General features: G+C 33.9%; 1 protein-coding gene across 2 annotated transcripts; it reads left to right on the top strand.

Annotated features, from left to right (window-relative positions):
* The first annotated feature begins 319 nt into the window (after positions 1-319).
* nap1l4a (nucleosome assembly protein 1-like 4a) lies at positions 320-14,402 on the top strand. 2 transcript variants are annotated; one of them, XM_056387674.1, is made up of 15 exons: positions 320-399; positions 1,368-1,405; positions 1,867-1,939; positions 2,743-2,887; positions 3,478-3,564; positions 3,956-4,090; positions 4,181-4,252; positions 4,346-4,485; positions 4,715-4,860; positions 7,386-7,405; positions 7,533-7,652; positions 7,833-7,868; positions 8,081-8,134; positions 12,267-12,301; positions 12,673-14,402. In XM_056387674.1, the coding sequence occupies exons 2-14, from the start codon at positions 1,390-1,392 to the stop codon at positions 12,270-12,272; spliced, it is 1,050 nt and encodes a 349-aa protein (XP_056243649.1). In that variant the 5' UTR covers positions 320-399; positions 1,368-1,389; the 3' UTR covers positions 12,273-12,301; positions 12,673-14,402. The 2 variants fall into 2 exon arrangements, with proteins under 2 accessions (XP_056243649.1, XP_056243648.1); XM_056387673.1 differs by lacking the exon at positions 12,267-12,301.
* The last annotated feature ends 7,817 nt before the right edge of the window (positions 14,403-22,219 follow it).

The following is a 22,219-nucleotide window of genomic DNA, read 5'->3' on the forward strand; positions in this document are numbered from 1 at the left end:
GAGCACTCACAACATACATCTATAGACAAAAATGTATTCCAAGTTGTAGTCTGAATCCCACACGAAAAGACTGAACGTATGTCTCTTATTTCAAGACCCCCCCCCCAAATCTCACAATCTTTTTGTCTAGATCTGCTGTTTGGCAGAAATGGTGCAGAGACTTATAATTAGATTTTATTAATGCAAATTTATTTGAGAGAACAGAGGCGATTGAGTAAGACTGTAATTGTCTCCAAGATTAGGATTTTCTCAATGCAGCACTTGAACGCAGCACAGTGTCCCCTTCACCTGTTGTCCAATCAGAATCCAGGATGCTGAAGCGCGTGTGTTGCTCGCGCGTGGGGGTTGAAGCGAAGACGCGTGAGCGAGGCGACCAGCAAGAATTCCGCTCAGCTAGAGGTAAGTCAGCGAAAACAGCAAGTAAGCACAGGTATATCATTAATTTGAGCATTTTCTCGCATGTTATAGCATTAATCAATAACATGACGAATTATTTCACCAATTTGACTGACTGCTGGTGAGCTGTCTTCCTGACACTTTCCTCTGACTCTGGAGCTTTTAATAACCCGCGAGCTAACCGTAGCTAGCTTGTGGATGCGGCTAGCCGTAAGCTAGCAGTCGTAACGTTAACGGCTAGTTTTATCTACATAATCGAAAGGCGTAGCTTTTTTGCTTTAGTCATTCACTGGAACAATTCATTCCAAATATATTGTGTGAGTGGAGGAGAGAGGGTTGATGTCAAGTGTTAACCTTCGCATTTGCTGTTAGCTGAAGCATTGTTCATAGCACGTTGTCTCGTAGTTACTTGGCTAGCTAGCTAGCTAACCCGGTTAGCTGCTGTCAGATCTTTGCCACCGCCCATACTGGGTGGTTGTTAGTATTTGCGTGTTGGTAAGATGGTGTTAGCATGTAGATTCATTTGATATTGTTTTCTCAGTGGTACTCTGTAACTGTCAGAGGCTGCGATGGCCACTTTAGTATGTATAAATGGAGATGTGCTAACTCTGACTGTCATAGCCTAGCCCAGCTGCCATTAGCATGTCAGTGCGTCATCGGCCTGCGCTTGCTCAACACCAGTGTTGCTGTTGATCACTTGGAGAAAACTCAACTGGCTTGCCACTCTCTCCCTCTCGTAGTTAGGGCTTGTCTCAGCCTGTACCTCTGGTGAAATCATATTTAACCTTTGAGATTTTAGTAATGATGTCTAACAAGTAGAAGTGCGATTAAATGCAAACCCAGGCTCCCTGATGAAATGCAATCGACAATGATTGTGTTCCTCAATCACGTTGTAGGTAGCTTCCTCTGTAAGTACCCTGTCGTGACTCCTGATTAGCATATGTTTAATATAACTGATCTGCTTCTAACAGAGGAAGGAGTTGCCACTCGAAAATGGACGCCAGTAAAGGTAAGGAGGTTGTAGGACAGTTGTATTTCAACTTACCACAATGAAGTAGACATATAATGTGAGAAATGTTGGTTCTTCTGATGAGAGTCAGTATTAGCTGTCATATGTTCATGTTTACATCCATGTAATAAAGAGAATAGTAGAAAGGCTAACTTGTTTAGTTGAATATAACCTAAAAAAATACCAATTATCAGTAACACTGAGTCAGTTATAAATAAGTCAAACAGTCAATCATACACTCAACATTGTAATTGTAGCAAAACATCTCAATAATGTGAGGGCTGTTGTATTGGATGGATTTTCTTGCATCATTTTGTGTAGGTTGAGACATAATTAAAACATAGTTTAAGAAAAATCACTGCTGGAAAACTCTTTAAATGCAGATGAAAAGAATGGCACAACTCAGTTTTGTAATTTTAAATGTGAAAAGTACAATTCAATGTTCTTTGTTGGTTTGGCAGGTAAAGGGGATCAAGGGATGCAAAATCCAGGTGGGCAAATGGACAGACCTGTCAGCTTCCACTTCTTGGAAAGGTCAGTGTAGATACTTTATACTGTGTTTGTGCTATGGCAGTTGGAGGGTAAAAATGGAAAGATTGTCATGGTTACAACATACAAACATTCACATTAGTTGCTGGACAACTTAAGGTGGCAATAGTGTAAAATGGTGACTGCTTTTGCTTCTCTTTTGAAATACCTAAACCTTTTTATCTACCTTATTAAACCCTAAATGTCTTATCTAAACAACCGTTAGAAGGGATAAAAGTAAATATATGTAGTGTCTTGGCACTAACAGACAACGAGCAACTTCCACATAATGTAAATATGGTATTGTAATTCCCAAGATGTTGATTGTATTGAGGTATACTGTGACTTCGATATCATTTGGCGATATTTTTGTTACCTTATTTGAAATACTGTATACATAGATACTAAAATCAGAATCAAATTTATGCAAAATTGCATAAAACAGTATCCAGTTGAGGTGAACTACAATGAACTATTCTAGTGCTCATATCAAATTGCACAAAACTTGCCATACATGTAAAACAAAAGTACCTTTTTGGATTGACTTTCTCAAATCAACATACAAAGTTGATGAATGAGTCTAGGTAATTGACAGCATCACTGACACCCAAATACAATCAAAGTCATCTTTCAATCTCACAAAACCATTAGGATGAGGACTCACTAGTTTAACAGATTAAAGATTGTGTACGAGTTGTTTGAGGATTACAGTTATACGTCATAGTAAAAGAAACAACCTACTTTATAATCATATTTTTACTATAAATGGCTTAAGTTTAGATGTGTCCAATGTTTCTCCTCTTTCTTAGCATGCTTCCCAAAGCAGTGAAGAGGCGAGTGCATGCCTTGAAAAGGCTACAGGTGCAGTGTGCTAACATAGAGGCTAAGTTCTACGAGGAAGTCCATGAGCTAGAGAGGAAGTATGCTGCCCTCTACCAGCCACTGTTTGACAAGGTACAGTTGATAATATTTTTATAACAGAATGTTTTCTTAACACTGCTTTACTGTACTTGACTAAATGTACTAAATGTCAGAGTTTTCTTTGTTCAGTATATCTTCATGCAAACGCAGCAAAAACTAAAAAAATTGCCATTAACAAATAAGTTCCCTTATTTATAAAGAGAAAAAATATTTAAGATTCACTTGTCATTCCTTGCACTACTGGGTGGTGAAGTATGTCTCTCTGATCCGACCTGAGGTCAGTGAGGATGCATCCTTGGTGCTAAATCAAAAACTGCCACAACGAGTAGTCAACTGTTTGTAAGTAAAGGCTATTTCCAGAGCCAGTGACAAAAACTGAGCCATTCTTAGTCGCCCTGAAGACTGGCAGCTGTAATCCTGCTGCACCTGTTTGTACTATGTGTGTGTGTGTCTGTCTGTGTGTGTGTCCATCTCGCTCTCAAATGGTGTTGATTTCAGCATGCTAGCTGAAAATAATTCAGCCTTGTTAAATGAATGCTTGGTCATATACAAATATTTCATGCTAATATTCCCAAATCTCTCTCTAAAATCCTTAACTTTGTCAAAATGTGTTTCTGTCACAGAGACGAGATGTTGTCACAGGAACAGTGGAACCCACAGATGAGGAGTGTGAGTGGCACAGTGACAGAGAGGAAGAAGAGGAGCTAGCTGTAAGTACAACTTTGATTTGTTTACCTTTAGAGCCTGATCACTTTTCCAAATCGTGCTTCTTCTGATTGTCCACAGCACAGGTTTTTCATACCACACCACACACAGGAATGTACCAAAAACAAAAAAGACTTCAAGATCTTTATCCTCTTCAATAAAGCAAATGAGAAAACACACATACTGTACTTAAAGATATACCCAAACATACGCATACACAAAGCTGAGAGTAGTGTCCAACAGGAAAGAAGAGGGTAATGGGCGTCTGATCACACAACATCTGTGTTTTGTAAAAGGTCTTGATCTCAATAAGACATCACAAAAGCTTTAAAAAAATGTATACAAATTTATATTTATACACAGTGAGTTTAAATGTGCTCTGGTCACTGCTTGCAGGAGGAAGTAAAGGAAAAGGCTGCAATTGAAGATGCAAAGAAAGAGGAAGCCACGCCAGAGGAAGACCCAAAAGGCATTCCTGAGTTCTGGCTCACCATATTCAAGAGTGTGGACATGCTCAGTGACATGCTACAGGTGTTTTTTAATTATTCATCTACCTCCTAGACAATTCAAATTTCTGAAAAGTGTCCGAAGTGTCTGACCTGTCTCTTAATCTCCCCCCAGGAGCATGATGAGCCCATCCTAAAACACCTGAAAGATATTCAAGTCAAGTTTTCTGAGCCAGGACAGCCAATGGTCAGTATCTACATGATGTCATAATGAATTGATATCATTCCAAACCAACAAAACAATAAATGCTGAGTGAAATTATCTTGTTTTTTCTCTCAGAGTTTCACATTAGAGTTTCACTTTGAGCCCAATGGTTACTTCAACAATGCAGTCCTTACTAAAGTCTACAAGATGAAGTCAGAGCCTGATGCCTCAGACCCTTTCTCATTCGAGGGACCAGAGATCATTGACTGTGAAGGGTGAGAGCCAGAGCACACATCATGCATTTTAAATTGTGGCTTGGACATACATGATGTTGAGTTGTAAAGTAAAAAATAGATATTGTGTGGTTTGTAAAACATTTCTGTTCACTCTTTCTATATTTACATCCCACATATCAGCCTCCTCTTGGCATCTCTTCTAGCTTTTACCTTTTTGCGTCCTTACTTTCTGCAGCCTCTCACTTCTTTCCACACCTCCTCTCTCTAGCTGTCAGATAGATTGGCACAAGGGGAAGGATGTGACAGTGAAAACTATTAAGAAGAAGCAGAAGCATAAAGGCCGTGGCACTGTTCGCACTGTTACCAAACAGGTCCCCAACGACTCTTTCTTCAACTTCTTTAATCCTGTCAAAGGTGAGAAAACACATAAACAACCACACACAGAATGTAGTGGATTTCTCTGAAGGTCTAATGTCACTTTCAAAGCAATTACTCCCATTTCTTTTCAACAGCTTGTGCAGCATGTCTTTGTTAACCTGCAGTGTGGCAACATGTTAACATGCATGTCATGTGGTCTTACTATCACTGCATTGAACAAAATTCAGCAGCAGGTGGTGCCACACTCCTTTGCTGTGTCGGATTATGCAGTCACTCTGCAGTATGTAGGTGGAATTGGCAGCATGTCTCTTGCTCACTGAGGTGGACTTTGTACATGAAGCTTTGTTCACTCAACTTTATATCAACTTTGGTTTTTACTATCTGATTTTACTATTAATTTCCATCTTAGAGAGTACAGGGTTTTATATGTTGCTAAACAGCCAGTGAATGACTGGGATATGTGACTAACCTAAAAATATGAGGCAAAGATATGAGACCACTGATAAAACCAGTCTTTTTAGCTACTATCTGATAACATTGCACATATATATTAATTATATTATAAAGATAAAGTAATTGAAGAGGTCAATTCACAGACTGAAAAGCTGAAGAGGAAATTCCAAAGTTTGGTTAAAAAGGAAAAAAAAGTTTTATGTTGCGTTATTTAAAAGATATTAACAAAACCTAAGCATTTTCTCAAATTTGTTGAGTTGCTGTCATCAAAGGTTAGGAAGGTCAGTATAGAAGCAGGCCTTTGTTTCAGTTTAACTGCCTTTTTTCATTTGAATAAACAGTAGATTGAATAATACAATGACAGATATCCTATGAGTAATTCTTCCTCAAATAAAGGTGTATTCTGCCTAACGTACTGATCCTTTAATGACTCTATTGTCTTTCCTGTATAGTCAACTCACCTGTCAGACATGCCCAGACTCATTCTGACTTTGAGAAGTTGGCTTGAACACTGATTGGCTGAGCAAATGTTTGTCTTACTGGTTCAATCATAACCTTGGTATATGACTAGTGAATATAAATAGCTCTTTGTCAGCTGTGCAAGGTGTGCAGTGCGAGGACTGGGATGTCCATAAGTGAAGAAGCCATCATGTGAATACGCATGTGCATGTGTGACTTCACTAACTAGCTAAGCGCATATAAGATTGCATAAGAAAGTATGAGAGATGTCACAGCAAATATTGGTTTTGATGAGTCAGAATTATTGAAGAAGAAATGGTATCTTATCATTTTTACTATGGCAATGCTAACCAAACAATATGAACCCAACTTTTCATATCTACATCTACTCTTAGCGATGTGCATTTTTTGCTTATAAATCTTATCTCTATCAGGGTATAAGAGAAAGTATTTTGAGAATGTTTTTGTCAAACAGCTAAACATAACATTGATGCGTTGATTGCACAAACTCAATGGAATTCTGTTCTCAATCCTGAGCAAGACTTAAAAAATCTGCAGGGTAGATATTAGCTTATTACAGATACACTAATATGAGTGTATATGTAGGCAGATAAGTAACAAGAAATGTTAGTACAGAAGTGACAAATGGGTATTTGAGGTAACATCAAAATGATTTCTCCATGTTTTGTCCTCCACAGAGTACTCACAAGTTTTCTATGTTTAAAAAAAAAAAAAAAAAAAGGCATGTCAGCCAATACGTCATTATCTAATTTTTTTCTTTTTGTTTCAGTGGGCTGTAATTGCACACTCCACCATGAAAAAATGTATGCTTTTGACTGACTGACATGCTAGTTTGTATTTATTTTACACAAATATGTGAAGTTAATTGATGCTCAGATTTTGTTCAAAAATTGGTCCCAGCACAGGAAGGATTATTTTGAAATTAGCTACAAAACTTGTGTTTTATTGGTTAATTACATGAAGTAATACAACTTCAAGTGACAGTGTTATTTTTTGTGAAAATGTGTGGAATGTAGATAACAAGCTAACAAAAATGTAGTTGGTCTACATTTTTGTTAACCAGATAAATGGAGATCCTGGGTAGTGTAATGCTGGCAAAGCAAATGCCATTCAGGGCAAGATTTTGCAGTTACTCTGAAAAGCATGGGTCATATTGAGCATGTTTTTTTGTTGTTGTTTTTTTTTTTAATTGATGCTAATTATGGTACTGTACTGGACCTACATGATGAAATTAACATGTTAATGTGTGCACAGATCCATGCAAGTGTAACAAATCGGTCAAATACAATAGTGTTGACAGAGCAGGAAGGACAGGGTGATGTCACCTTTAGTCAGTTTAATGATGGGCTGGTAGGGCACAGCTGTTTGCTAAGGGCCTGTCACAGCCTCTGTGGTGTGACCTCATTTATAATAAGTATAGTCTTAACCATAAATGGGCTGTTGGTTGAGTTAGAGGTAATGCAAAAGCTGTCTCAATTACAACATATCTGACTGACTGTTGGCTTAAATGGCAATTAAAAAATTAATGTGCCAATTAAAATTCATTTTTTCCATCACACCTTAAAATTCCTTGTAAACCAGTATGTTAAGCTTCTTATTGCTTAAATTCTTTGTCCTTTGCCTTACAGCTTTACCAGATGGAGAAATGGTGAGTAAAATGTAGCTTATTCTTCATAAAATCACCACCCATTTTATTGCTTCTTCTCTTACTGTCAATATATTAGATTTGTAGTTGTGCTTAAAAAAAAAAAAGTGTCTATGTTCTTGTCTTATAGGACGAAGACTCTGAGTTCACTCTAGCCACAGACTTTGAGATTGGTCATTTCTTCCGTGAGAGAATAGTTCCCAGAGCAGTGCTGTATTTCACTGGAGAGGCCCTGGAAGATGACGAGAGCGTGAGTGATTTTCCTCCAACAGACACTCATGCACACAGTTACACATGAACACAGAAAAGTTCCACAATTCTAGCAACAAGATGGGATGTTTGCAAACTGACTCATTTTAAGGTATATAAGCTAAACTTGTCATTGCTGTTGGGTTTGTTTTCATTCTTGATTTTATTGATTTTACTGCAGTTTGAAGAGGAGGAGCTGGAAGAGGGAGATGAAGAGGTTGGTAATACTTATTAATACCACTGTCACTCACAAATGCTTTATATTTGATCTGGAATGCCAGACATCTGATCACCAGTGCTCACACAGGACTTAAGTGTGCAATTTTACTGCTATATAGATCACTGCTAAACCTTAGAATTATACCAGCCCCTCATATATTTTTCTTAAACAAGGGTTGTTTGCACAATTACCTTGTTTTTGTGTCTCAGGAGCAAGACGAGGAGGCTGATGATGACGATGATGAGGGAGACTTCGACCCCAAGGTCAGTTTGCATCCCACACTTTTTTTATTTTCTTTTATTCCCTTCATTTAAAAGTCATCAAACAATTGGCATTATTGAGACTGTTCCAGGACCGGGCTCACTGGCCATTCACAACCAAGTTTCAACCCCCACATCATGTTAGTACAGCAGATAAGCTATATGGAAGGTATTGTGTGTTTTATGACTAAATCATGAAACTTTATCCAGTGTTTCTATCAACCATGAAGTTTATTTTCAGACGTGGAGGCATTACCAATGTGACCTCAGGGACAGGACAGCGCCCCCTGGAGTAATCAGTGTGGTCCAGAACAAACTACCATGCTAGCTTCTAATTAGGATGTTCACTAATGTCCGTATAGTAAGGCATGAAAAAGTCATAGTATAGTAAGACAATTTTATACCTTACTATACTAACATTTTATTGACTATTGACATTTTTAATGCTTTACTATACTATACTATACTACTACTATACTATGCCATTTTTTGACGATTTTATGTCTTACTGTTCAATGATGTTTTTTGTCAATTTTACACTTTACTATATTATGACATTTTTATGCCTTACTAAGCTATGGCAATTTTGTTATTTACTGTACTATGACCTTTTTATGACTTGCTTTACTGTTTTTTTATCACATTTTTTATGCCTTACTGTACCATGATGTTTTTATACCTTAATATACTATGATGTTTTTATGCCTTAATTAATATGATGTTTTATGCATTTTTAAGCTTTATTATACTATGCCATTTTTTGGCGATTTTATGCCTTATTATACGATGACGTTTTATGCATTTTTATGCCTTACTATACTATGGCAATTTTTTGACTTACTGTACTAAGACCTTTTTATGACTTACTGTACTATGATGTTTTTTATACCTTAATATACTATGACATTTTATGCATTTTTATGCCTTACTATTCTATGCCATTTTTTGACGATTTTACACCTTACTATACTATGACATTTTTATGTCTTACCATACTATGCCATTTTTTGACATTTTTACACCTTACTATACTATGACATTTTTATGTCTTACTATACTATGACATTTTTATGTCTTACAATACGATGACGTTTTTTGACGATTTTACACCTTACTATACTATGACATTTTTATGCCTTACTATACTATGCCATTTTTTGACGGTTTTATGCCTTACTATACTATGACATTTTTATGCCTTACTCTACGATGATGTTTTTTGAAAATTTTACACCTTACTATACTATGACATTTTTTGATGATTTTATGCCTTACTATACTATGCCATTTTTTGATGATTTTATGCCTTACTATACTATGCCATTTTTTGACATTTTTATGCCTTACTATACTATGCCAATTTTGACGGTTTTATGCCTTACTATTCTATGACATTTTATGCATTTTTATGCCTTACTATACTATGGCAATTTTTTGACTTACTGTACTAAGACCTTTTTATGACTTACTGTACTATGATGTTTTTTTTATACCTTAATATACTATGACTTTTTATGCATTTTTATGCCTTACTATTCTATGCCATTTTTTGAAGATTTTACACCTTACTATACTATGACATTTTTATGTCTTACTATACCCTGACATTTTTATGCCTTACTATACTATGCCATTTTTTGACGATTTTACACCTTACTATACTATGACATTTTTATGTCTTACCATACTATGCCATTTTTTGACATTTTTACACCTTACTATACTATGACATTTTTATGCCTTACTATACTATGCCATTTTTTGACGATTTTACACCTTACTATACTATGACATTTTTATGTCTTACCATACTATGCCATTTTTTGACATTTTTACACCTTACTATACTATGACATTTTTATGTCTTACTATACTATGACATTTTTATGTCTTACTATACTATGACATTTTTATGTCTTACAATACGATGACGTTTTTTGACGATTTTACACCTTACTATACTATGACATTTTTATGCCTTACTATACTATGACATTTTTATGCCTTACTATACTATGCCATTTTTTGACGGTTTTATGCCTTACTATACTATGACATTTTTATGCCTTACTCTACGATGACGTTTTTTGAAAATTTTACACCTTACTATACTATGACATTTTTTGATGATTTTATGCCTTACTATACTATGCCATTTTTTGATGATTTTATGCCTTACTATACTATGCCATTTTTTGACATTTTTATGCCTTACTATACTATGCCAATTTTGACGGTTTTATGCCTTACTATTCTATGACATTTTATGCATTTTTATGCCTTACTATACTATGCCATTTTTTGATGATTTTATGCCTTACTATACTATGACGTTTTATGCATTTTTATGCCTTACTATACTATGCCATTTTTTGATGATTTTATGCCTTACTATACTATGCCATGTTTTGACATTTTTATGCCTTACTATACTATGCCATTTTTGACGGTTTTATGCCTTACTATTCTATGACGTTTTATGCATTTTTATGCCTTACTATTCTATGCCATTTTTTGACGATTTTACACCTTACTATACTATGACATTTTTATGTCTGTCACGACCCGGCTCTAAGGCCGTGACATACAAGGAGGGAAACGCAGACCAAGATAAACAATCAAGATGAATTTATTTAACAAAAGACCAAAATCAACACCTAAACAACGCAAAATACGGTGGGATGTGAGCATCAGTAAATCTGTAGTGAATGTACATGAGTGAGTGAGTGGAAGGCAATGTGTGTGAGCGAAAGTGTTGGATGTATAAAACAAAAGACAGCAACGCCGGGAAAAATGAATGGGGTGAGAGAGAGCTCTGGTAGAATGAAGCCGAGGCTTTATAGTAGTGGCAACATCGGGCCCAGGTGTCATCAACTACCGCTTAGCACCTCCGCTCACGAATCACCTGCAGACAAATTAACAATCAAAATGAACACAACAACACAGCCTGACAGCTGACGACGGAACAGGGGTCCGTCACATGTCTTACTATACTATGCCATTTTTTGACGATTTTATGCCTTGCTATACTACGCCATTTTTTGACGATTTTATGCCTTACTATACTATGACATTTTTATGTCTTACTATACTATGCCATTTTTTGACGAGTTTACATCTTACTATACTATGCCATTTTTTGGCATTTTTATGCCTTACTATACTATGCCATTTTTTGACATTTTACACCTTACTATACTACGCTGTTTTTTGACGATTTTATGCCTTACTATACTATGCCATTTTTTAATGATTTTATGCCTTACTATACTATGACATTTTTATGCTTTACTATACTATGCCATTTTTTGATGACTTTATGCCTTATTATACTACACCATTTTTTGATGATTTTATGCCTTACTATACTATGCCATTTTTTGACATTTTAAACCTTATTATACTATGCCATTTTTTGACGATTTTATGCCTTACTATACTATGCCATTTTTTGACATTTTTATGCCTTACTATACTATGCCATTTTTTAATGATTTTATGCCTTACTATACTATGCCATTTTTTGACGATTTTATGCCTTACTATACAACCACCTTTGTATAATGAACTGAGTTAAATTCAAATACAGAGTATAATCTAGGTAAAGTTACAGTTTTAACAGTTGCTATCACAGCATGTTCAGAATGTGTTGTCCGTCAGCATTTTCCACCACCAGCTCAGACATGCAATCCATTCTGCATATGGTAGAGTTTTAAAGAGGTGTTTGCTTTTCTGCTCTCACTTTCTCATGCTTCAAAATATTATGTAATGACAGCCAAAGAGAGAGCGCTTTATTTTGTGGTTCAGTTGGAGTTAAGTTGAAATGAGTATGCCCAATTATGAGCTATTCCAGTCTGATAGTAATAGTGCATCACATGTCCTGTAAGCAGTTTTTCTAGGAGTGAACAACAACAATGGTGCTGTGTCTGTGAATGAGTTTCTTTAGTAGTTGTTGTGTTTTTTTCTCATGGTACCTGCTGTCAGCTTATCAGTTATTCATTTTGCCTCAGGAATCCAGCGTGCTAATTCACCAACTTCACCAATGTTTCACTATGCTCACTGTCATTTCTCAATGTGACAATTAAATTTGTGCATATTGTTGTCTCTCCCTCCCCTGGATTCCCCTCCATTACAGGCATAATCAATCATTCTCATCCCATGCATTTCTAGGTAAGGAAGAAATAAGGAAGGCGCCCCACATACACTGTACACTGTCTTAATCTATCGGTTTTTGTTTACTATTCGGGCTGCCTCTCTCTTTCACTACATCCTCGATTCTCCCAGTAGACTGAGGCGTTTAGGACCTTTTAACTCACAGCTTGGGTAGATGCAACTTCTATTCTTCTGTCCTCTTTTTCCTCCTGTAGTCCCATCCCAGGTTTCTAACACTGTTCCCTTTACTGTACCAAACCAGGTGCTTTCATTCTCTAGCGTCTGCTTCCTTTTTAGCTTCCTCTACTTGCTAGTTAATGCCTTGTGGCTTCGTTACCTCTTTCTCCTTATTTTCTAATCTGGTTTCTCTCTTTCTCTGCTCCCCACAGAAAGAACAGCCCCAGCCTGCCGAATGCAAACAGCAGTAACCGTGATGATCAGTGGAGGTGGAGACCTGCTCTCAGTCAATTCAGATCTTAGCCAATCAGCAAGTCCTCCCACTCTTACAGGCTCCGCCCTTTTATGAACTCTCACCTGAACGCAATAGAACGCAAACCAAACTGCGTTTTTACTATGTGCATGACTTCTTTTTCTTTTGTCTTGCGCCCATCTCACCCCTTTTTATTTGGCTTCATTCAAACTCAAAGCAGGAAGTGACCTGAATTAAATTGAAATACCATGGCATCAGTTAGGGACAGTCTTCTTCTTCCTTGGTAAGATAGAGTAGGTTACTACTGCCAAAAAAGTGAGATCATCATCATATATATATAAATAAAAAGAAAAAAAAAGAGAGGAACAGAATGGATCCCAACTTTAGTTTCATGGAAATAAATCAGTTACTCAGGGTTTTTTAATGCCAACAAGAGAAGTGATAGTTAACCAGGAAACTGCTGAACAACTTTGACTTAATCTTTCACTGGGGTTGCTGAAGTGTTTTTCTTTTGTTATGGTGTTTTTTTTTTTTTTTAAGAGACATACAATGTATCATTTTGAATTTAATTTACAATTTTTTAAATGTTCATTGTCATGTCATTGGACTATTTATTCTGGTGTCATGCAGCTGTATGAAGTGGTGCATTTTGAGATCTCTTTAAGGCCCAGCTACAGTTATAGGTCCCCCTTCTCATTGGTTCAAACATTTGGGCTTAGCAGGTCAACAAAACGTGAATACTGCCAAATTGTGTTCAATGATCAAAATGCATTTGAAACATTGAGGAACTGTGTTCTCCGTTAATACTGCTCACTACTGCCCAGGTGTACTGGGTTTAACAAGCATTTAAACTGAGCACTTGAGTAGACACGTAACACTAATTAAGATCATGTGACAGGCGTGTGGTTATACCTCAGATATAACCTCCAAAATGACTCTTCCCTGTTTTCCCCATCATCCGTGAAATGCTTTTAATTTCTGTTACAAAGAATGAAATTAAGACACGGATTTCCCAAGCATGACATGTAGTCTGGTAAATGAGATGACAGATCTAAGCAGACACACTGGCTGACACTCCACCTTTTGTGGTTTATAAGAGATCTCTTCTGGTATGTATGTATGTAGTTCTTAACAAATTTCATTTAGTGATGGGACAGGGTGCAGGATGTTTGGAATAAATTTAACTTCTGTTGCCAAGAAGCCAAAATGGAAGACAAAACACACCGTCCTCTTTTATGAAATTGTCTGCCAATTGTCATTAACACAGTGTAATCTAATTCAGCATTTAAAGTTGTTTAAGAATATATAAATATTTCTGTTATTGTCTGATATGATTCTGTAGAATGTCTGTGGAAAACAAATGGAAGAGGTTGCCAATGTATTTTATATACTGCTCTTGGATTTCGGCCGTTTGGTTGGACCCCTTTGCCTGGTGGCTGGTCATCGATAGCAGCGACAGCTAAATAATAACCCACCCTTTCTCTCTTTTTAAAAAGAACGATTGTAGATCTTGTTGGACAGATCTCTCAGAGCCACGGTTGACATCTTCAAATCTACCACATTGGACCGTGTGCTAGCAATGGCCTTAACTGGTTCTTATTCACAATTTGTTACTTGCGCAATATTTCTTTTCAATTTGTACAGAGTTAGTTAAAATATTCTATTAAAGTTGTGTGACATGGAAATGTGTCTTCTTTGTCCCTGGTTGTGTGTTTGTGTCTCATTTGTGGGTTTACCACTAGTGTAGAACATTTGTACTCAAACATTTTGCCTTTTAAATTAAGCAGCGTTTACAACATTTTACAACCCATCATCACAGGATGCATAGTGCATGAGTAGTCCCACCAAAGACTGAATTTCTCTTTAAAAATAAACAAAGACAAGAAAAGATTTGAGTGAAGTAAGTTTGTGTAGTAGAACTGTATTTTTCTTCTTTCCTGTCATATAAATGTCAGATTCAACATGTGACCCCTTGGAGATTTGCTCAGGGATTTTAAAGCCCCTAGTAAAGAGGTAGAGGCCTGTGAAAGTAATTAAGTGAAGTTCTTGGGAAACTTAATGACCTATTGGCCGTTTTTACAGCAAGTATAACAGTAAAAGCACAGGTGTCAATAACAACAATGTCTCAGCTGAATTTAAGCATTCCAGTGAGCCAGCATGAACAAAAAACAAGGACCCTGAAACTGAAGCAGCTAAATGGAATTCGGCCATCTTTCATTATATAATTTACACCTGTGCTTTTCCTGCTGGGACATTTCAACATGTTTGCTATGACAAAGACCTGAACACGGCAAAGCAACGGACTTCAATTTTATGCCTTACTATACTATGCCATTTTTATGTCTTACTATACTATGCCATTTTTTGGCATTTTTATGCCTTACTATACTATGATATTTTTATGCCTTACTATACTATGCCATTTTTTGACGATTTTACATCTTACTATACTATGACATTTTATGCATTTTTATGCCTTACTATACTATGATATTTTTATGTCTTACTATACTATGCCATTTTTTGGCATTTTTATGCCTTACTATACTATGCCATTTTTATGTCTTACTATACTATGCCATTTTTTGACATTTTTATGCCTTACTATACTATGACATTTTTTAATGATTTTATGCCTTACTATACTATGCCATTTTTTAATGATTTTATGCCTTACTATACTATGCCATTTTTTGACATTTTTATGCCTTACTATACTATGACATTTTTTAATGATTTTATGCCTTACTATACTATGCCATTTTTTTGATGATTTTATGCCTTACTATACTATGCCATTTTTTGACGATTTTACATCTTACTATACTATGCCATTTTTTGGCATTTTTATGCCTTACTATACTATGACATTTTTATGTCTTACTATACTATGCCATTTTTATGTCTTACTATACTATGCCATTTTTTGACGATTTTACATCTTACTACACTATGCCATTTTTTGGCATTTTTATGCCTTACTATTCTATGATGTTTAATGCTTTACTATACTATGTCATTTTTTGATGATTTTATGCCTTACTATTCTATGCCATTTTTTGACGATTTTATGCCTTACTATACTATGCCATTTTTTGATGATTTTGTGCCTTACTACACTATGCCATTTTTTGATGATTTTATGCCTTACTATACTATGCCATTTTTTGGCATTTTTATGCCTTACTATACTATGCCATTTTTTGACGATTTTACATCTTACTATACTATGCCATTTTTTGATGATTTTGTGCCTTACTACACTATGCCATTTTTTGATGATTTTATGCCTTACTATACTATGCCATTTTTTAGCATTTTTATGCCTCACTATACTATGCCATTTTTATGTCTTACTATACTATGCCATTTTTTGACGATTTTTATGCCTTACTATACTATGCCATTTTTATGTCTTACTATACTATGCCATTTTTTGGCATTTTTATGCCTTACTATACTACGCCATTTTTTGGCATTTTTATGCCTTACTATACTATGATATTTTTATGTCTTACGATACTATGCCATTTTTTGACGATTTTACATCTTACTATACTATGCCATTTTTTGGCATTTTTACATCTTACTATACTATGACATTTTATGCATTTTTATGCCTTACTATACTATGATATTTTTATGTCTTACTATACTATGCCATTTTTTGGCATTTTTATGCCTTACTATACTATGCCATTTTTATGTCTTACTATACTATGCCATTTTTTGACATTTTTATGCCTTACTATACTATGACATTTTTTAATGATTTTATGCCTTACTATACTATGCCATTTTTTAATGATTTTATGCCTTACTATACTATGCCATTTTTTGACATTTTTATGCCTTACTATACTATGACATTTTTTAATGATTTTATGCCTTACTATTCTATGCCATTTTTTTGATGATTTTATGCCTTACTATACTATGCCATTTTTTGACGATTTTACATCTTACTATACTATGCCATTTTTTGGCATTTTTATGCCTTACTATACTATGACATTTTTATGTCTTACTATACTATGCCATTTTTTGACGATTTTACATCTTACTATACTATGCCATTTTTTGATGATTTTGTGCCTTACTACACTATGCCATTTTTTGATGATTTTATGCCTTACTATACTATGCCATTTTTTAGCATTTTTATGCCTCACTATACTATGCCATTTTTATGTCTTACTATACTATGCCATTTTTTGACGATTTTATGCCTTACTATACTATGCCATTTTTATGTCTTACTATACTATGCCATTTTTTGGCATTTTTATGCCTTACTATACTACGCCATTTTTTGGCATTTTTATGCCTTACTATACTATGATATTTTTATGTCTTACGATACTATGCCATTTTTTGACGATTTTACATCTTACTATACTATGCCATTTTTTGGCATTTTTACATCTTACTATACTATGACATTTTATGCATTTTTATGCCTTACTATACTATGATATTTTTATGTCTTACTATACTATGCCATTTTTTGACATTTTTATGCCTTACTATACTATGACATTTTTTAATGATTTTATGCCTTACTATACTATGCCATTTTTTAATGATTTTATGCCTTACTATACTATGCCATTTTTTGACATTTTTATGCCTTACTATACTATGACATTTTTTAATGATTTTATGCCTTACTATACTATGCCATTTTTTTGATGATTTTATGCCTTACTATACTATGCCATTTTTTGACGATTTTACATCTTACTATACTATGCCATTTTTTGGCATTTTTATGCCTTACTATACTATGACATTTTTATGTCTTACTATACTATGCCATTTTTTGACATTTTTATGCCTTACTATACTATGCCATTTTTATGTCTTACTATACTATGCCATTTTTTGACGATTTTACATCTTACTACACTATGCCATTTTTTGGCATTTTTATGCCTTACTATTCTATGATGTTTAATGCTTTACTATACTATGTCATTTTTTGATGATTTTATGCCTTACTATTCTACGCCATTTTTTGACATTTTTATGCCTTACTATACTATGACATTTTTATGCCTTACTATACTATGACATTTTTTGACGATTTTATGCCTTACTATACTATGCCATTTTTTGATGATTTTGTGCCTTACTACACTATGTCATTTTTTGATGATTTTATGCCTTACTATACTATGCCATTTTTATGTCTTACTATACTATGCCATTTTTTGACGATTTTTATGCCTTACTATACTATGCCATTTTTATGTCTTACTATACTATGCCATTTTTTGGCATTTTTATGCCTTACTATACTACGCCATTTTTTGACGATTTTATGCCTTACTATACTATGCCATTTTTCAATGATTTTATGCCTTACTATACTATGACATTTTTATGTCTTACTATACTATGCCATTTTTTGACGATTTTACATCTTACTATACTATGCCAATTTTGACGGTTTTATGCCATACTATTCTATAACGTTTTATGCATTTTTATGCCTTACTATACTACGCCATTTTTTGACATTTTATGGCTTACTATACTATGACATTTTTTAATGATTTTATGCCTTACTATACTACGCCATTTTTTGACATTTTTATGCCTCAGTATACTATGACATTTTTATGCCTTACTATACTATGCCATTTTTTTATGATTTTATGCCTTACTATACTATGACATTTTTTAATGATTTTATGCCTTACTATACTATGCCATTTTTTGACGGTTTTACACTTTACTATACTATGAAATTTTTTGACATTTTTATGCCTTACTATACTATGCCATTTTTTTATGATTTTATGCCTTACTATACTATGCCATTTTTTGACGATTTTATGCCTTACTATACTACGCCATTTTTTGACATTTTATGCCTTACTATACTATGCCATTTTTTGACGATTTTATGCCTTACTATACTATGCCATTTTTTGACGATTTTATGCCTTACTATACTATGCCATTTTTATGCCTTACTATACTATTTCATTTTTTAATGATTTTATGCCTTACTATACTATGACATTTTTTAATGATTTTATGCCTTACTATACTATGCCATTTTTTGACGATTTTATGCCTTACTATACTATGCCATTTTTATGCCTTACTATACTATTTCATTTTTTAACAATTTTATGCCTTATTATACTATGCCGTTTTTTAATGATTTTATGCCTTACTATACTATGCCATTTTTTGACGATTTTACACCTTACTATACTATGACATTTTTATGCCTTACTATACTATGCCATTTTTCGACGATTTTACACCTTACTATACTATGACATTTTTTGACATTTTTATGCCTTACTATACTATGCCATTTTTTGACGATTTTATGTCTTACTATACTATGCCATTTTTTGACGATTTTATGCCTTACTATACTATGCCATTTTTTGACATTTTTATGCCTTACTATACTATGACATTTTTTAATGATTTTATGCCTTACTATACTATGCCATTTTTTTGATGATTTTATGCCTTACTATACTATGCCATTTTTTGACGATTTTACATCTTACTATACTATGCCATTTTTTGGCATTTTTATGCCTTACTATACTACGACATTTTTATGTCTTACTATACTATGCCATTTTTTGACATTTTTATGCCTTACTATACTATGCCATTTTTATGTCTTACTATACTATGCCATTTTTTGACGATTTTACATCTTACTACACTATGCCATTTTTTGGCATTTTTATGCCTTACTATTCTATGATGTTTAATGCTTTACTATACTATGTCATTTTTTGATGATTTTATGCCTTACTATTCTACGCCATTTTTTGACATTTTTATGCCTTACTATACTATGACATTTTTATGCCTTACTATACTATGACATTTTTTGACGATTTTATGCCTTACTATACTATGCCATTTTTTGATGATTTTGTGCCTTACTACACTATGCCATTTTTTGATGATTTTATGCCTTACTATACTATGCCATTTTTTGGCATTTTTATGCCTTACTATACTATGCCATTTTTATGTCTTACTATACTATGCCATTTTTTGGCATTTTTATGCCTTACTATACTATGCCATTTTTATGTCTTACTATACTATGCCATTTTTTGACGATTTTTATGCCTTACTATACTATGCCATTTTTATGTCTTACTATACTATGCCATTTTTTGGCATTTTTATGCCTTACTATACTACGCCATTTTTTGACGATTTTATGCCTTACTATACTATGACATTTTTTAATGATTTTATGCCTTACTATACTATGACATTTTTATGTCTTACTATACTATGCCATTTTTTGACGATTTTACATCTTACTATACTATGCCAATTTTGACGGTTTTATGCCATACTATTCTATAACGTTTTATGCATTTTTATGCCTTACTATACTACGCCATTTTTTGACATTTTATGGCTTACTATACTATGACATTTTTTAATGATTTTATGCCTTACTATACTACGCCATTTTTTGACATTTTTATGCCTTACTATACTACGCCATTTTTTTGACAATTTTATGCCTTACTATACTATGCCATTTTTTTATGATTTTATGCCTTACTATACTATGACATTTTTTAATGATTTTATGCCTTACTATACTATGCCATTTTTTGACGGTTTTACACTTTACTATACTATGACATTTTTTGACATTTTTATGCCTTACTATACTATGCCATTTTTTTATGATTTTATGCCTTACTATACTATGCCATTTTTTGACGATTTTATGCCTTACTATACTACGCCATTTTTTGACATTTTATGCCTTACTATACTATGCCATTTTTTGACGATTTTATGCCTTACTATACTATGCCATTTTTTGACGATTTTATGCCTTACTATACTATGCCATTTTTATGCCTTACTATACTATTTCATTTTTTAATGATTTTATGCCTTACTATACTATGACATTTTTTAATGATTTTATGCCTTACTATACTATGACATTTTTTGACGATTTTATGCCTCAGTATACTATGACATTTATTGATGATTTTATGCCTTACTATACTATGAAATTTTTTGATGAATTTATGCCTTACTATACTATGACATTTTTATGCCTTACTATACTATGCCATTTTTCGACGATTTTACACCTTACTATACTATGACATTTTTTGACATTTTTATGCCTTACTATACTATGCCATTATTTTTTTTTTTTAAAGTATATTTTTGGGCTTTTTATGCCTTTAATGGACAGTATAGTGGAGAGTGACAGGAAACAGGGAGGCAGAGAGAGGGGGAATGACATGCAGCGAAAGGCCGTCCGATGCGGGATTCGAACCGGGGCCGACTGCAGCGAGGACTGTAGCCTCTACACATGGGGCGCCTGCTTAGACCACTACGCTACATGACGCCCCTACTATGCCATTTTTTACGATTTTATGCCTTACTATACTATGACATTTTTTGACATTTTTATGCCTTACTATACTATGCCATTTTTTGACGATTTTATGCCTTACTATACTATGACATTTTTTAATGATTTTATGCCTTACTATACTATAACATTTTTTAATGATTTTATGCCTTACTATACTATGCCATTTTTTAACAATTTTATGCCTTATTATACTATGCCATTTTTTAATGATTTTATGCCTTACTATACTATGCCATTTTTTGACGATTTTACACCTTACTATACTATGACATTTTTATGCCTTACTATACTATGCCATTTTTTGATGATTTTATGCCTTACTATACTATGCCTTTTTTTAACGATTTTACATCTTACTATACTATGCCATTTTTTTGGCATTTTTATGCCTTACTATACTATGCCATTTTTATGTATTACTATACTATGACATTTTCTAATGATTTTATGCCTTACTATAGTATGCCATTTTTATGCCTTACTATACTATGCCATTTTTTGACATTTTTATGCCTGACTATACTATGCCATTTCTTTATGATTTTATGCCTTACTGTACTATGCCTTTTTTTGACGATTCCATGCCTTACTATACTATGCCATTTTTTGACGATTTTATGCCTTACTATACTATGACATTTTTTGAAATTTTTATGCCTTACTATACTATGACATTTTTATGCCTTACTATACTATGACATTTTTTGACGATTTTATGCCTCAGTATACTATGACATTTATCGATGATTTTATGCCTTACTATACTATAAAATTTTTTGATGAATTTATGCCTTACTATACTATGACATTTTTATGCCTTACTATACGATGACGTTTTTAGACATTTTTAAACCTTACTATACTATGCCTTTTTTTAATGATTTTATGCCTTAATATACTATGCCATTTTTTGACGATTTTACGCCTAACTATACTATGACATTTTCATGCCTTACTATACTATGCCATTTTTTGACGGTTTTACACCTTACTATACTATGACATTTATTGATGATTTTATGCCTTACTATACTATGCCATTTTTTGACGATTTTACACCTTACTATACTATGACATTTATTGATGATTT

The sequence above is a fragment of the Seriola aureovittata genome, chromosome 10, assembly GCF_021018895.1.
Source record: "Seriola aureovittata isolate HTS-2021-v1 ecotype China chromosome 10, ASM2101889v1, whole genome shotgun sequence".
NCBI lineage: Eukaryota > Metazoa > Chordata > Actinopteri > Carangiformes > Carangidae > Seriola > Seriola aureovittata.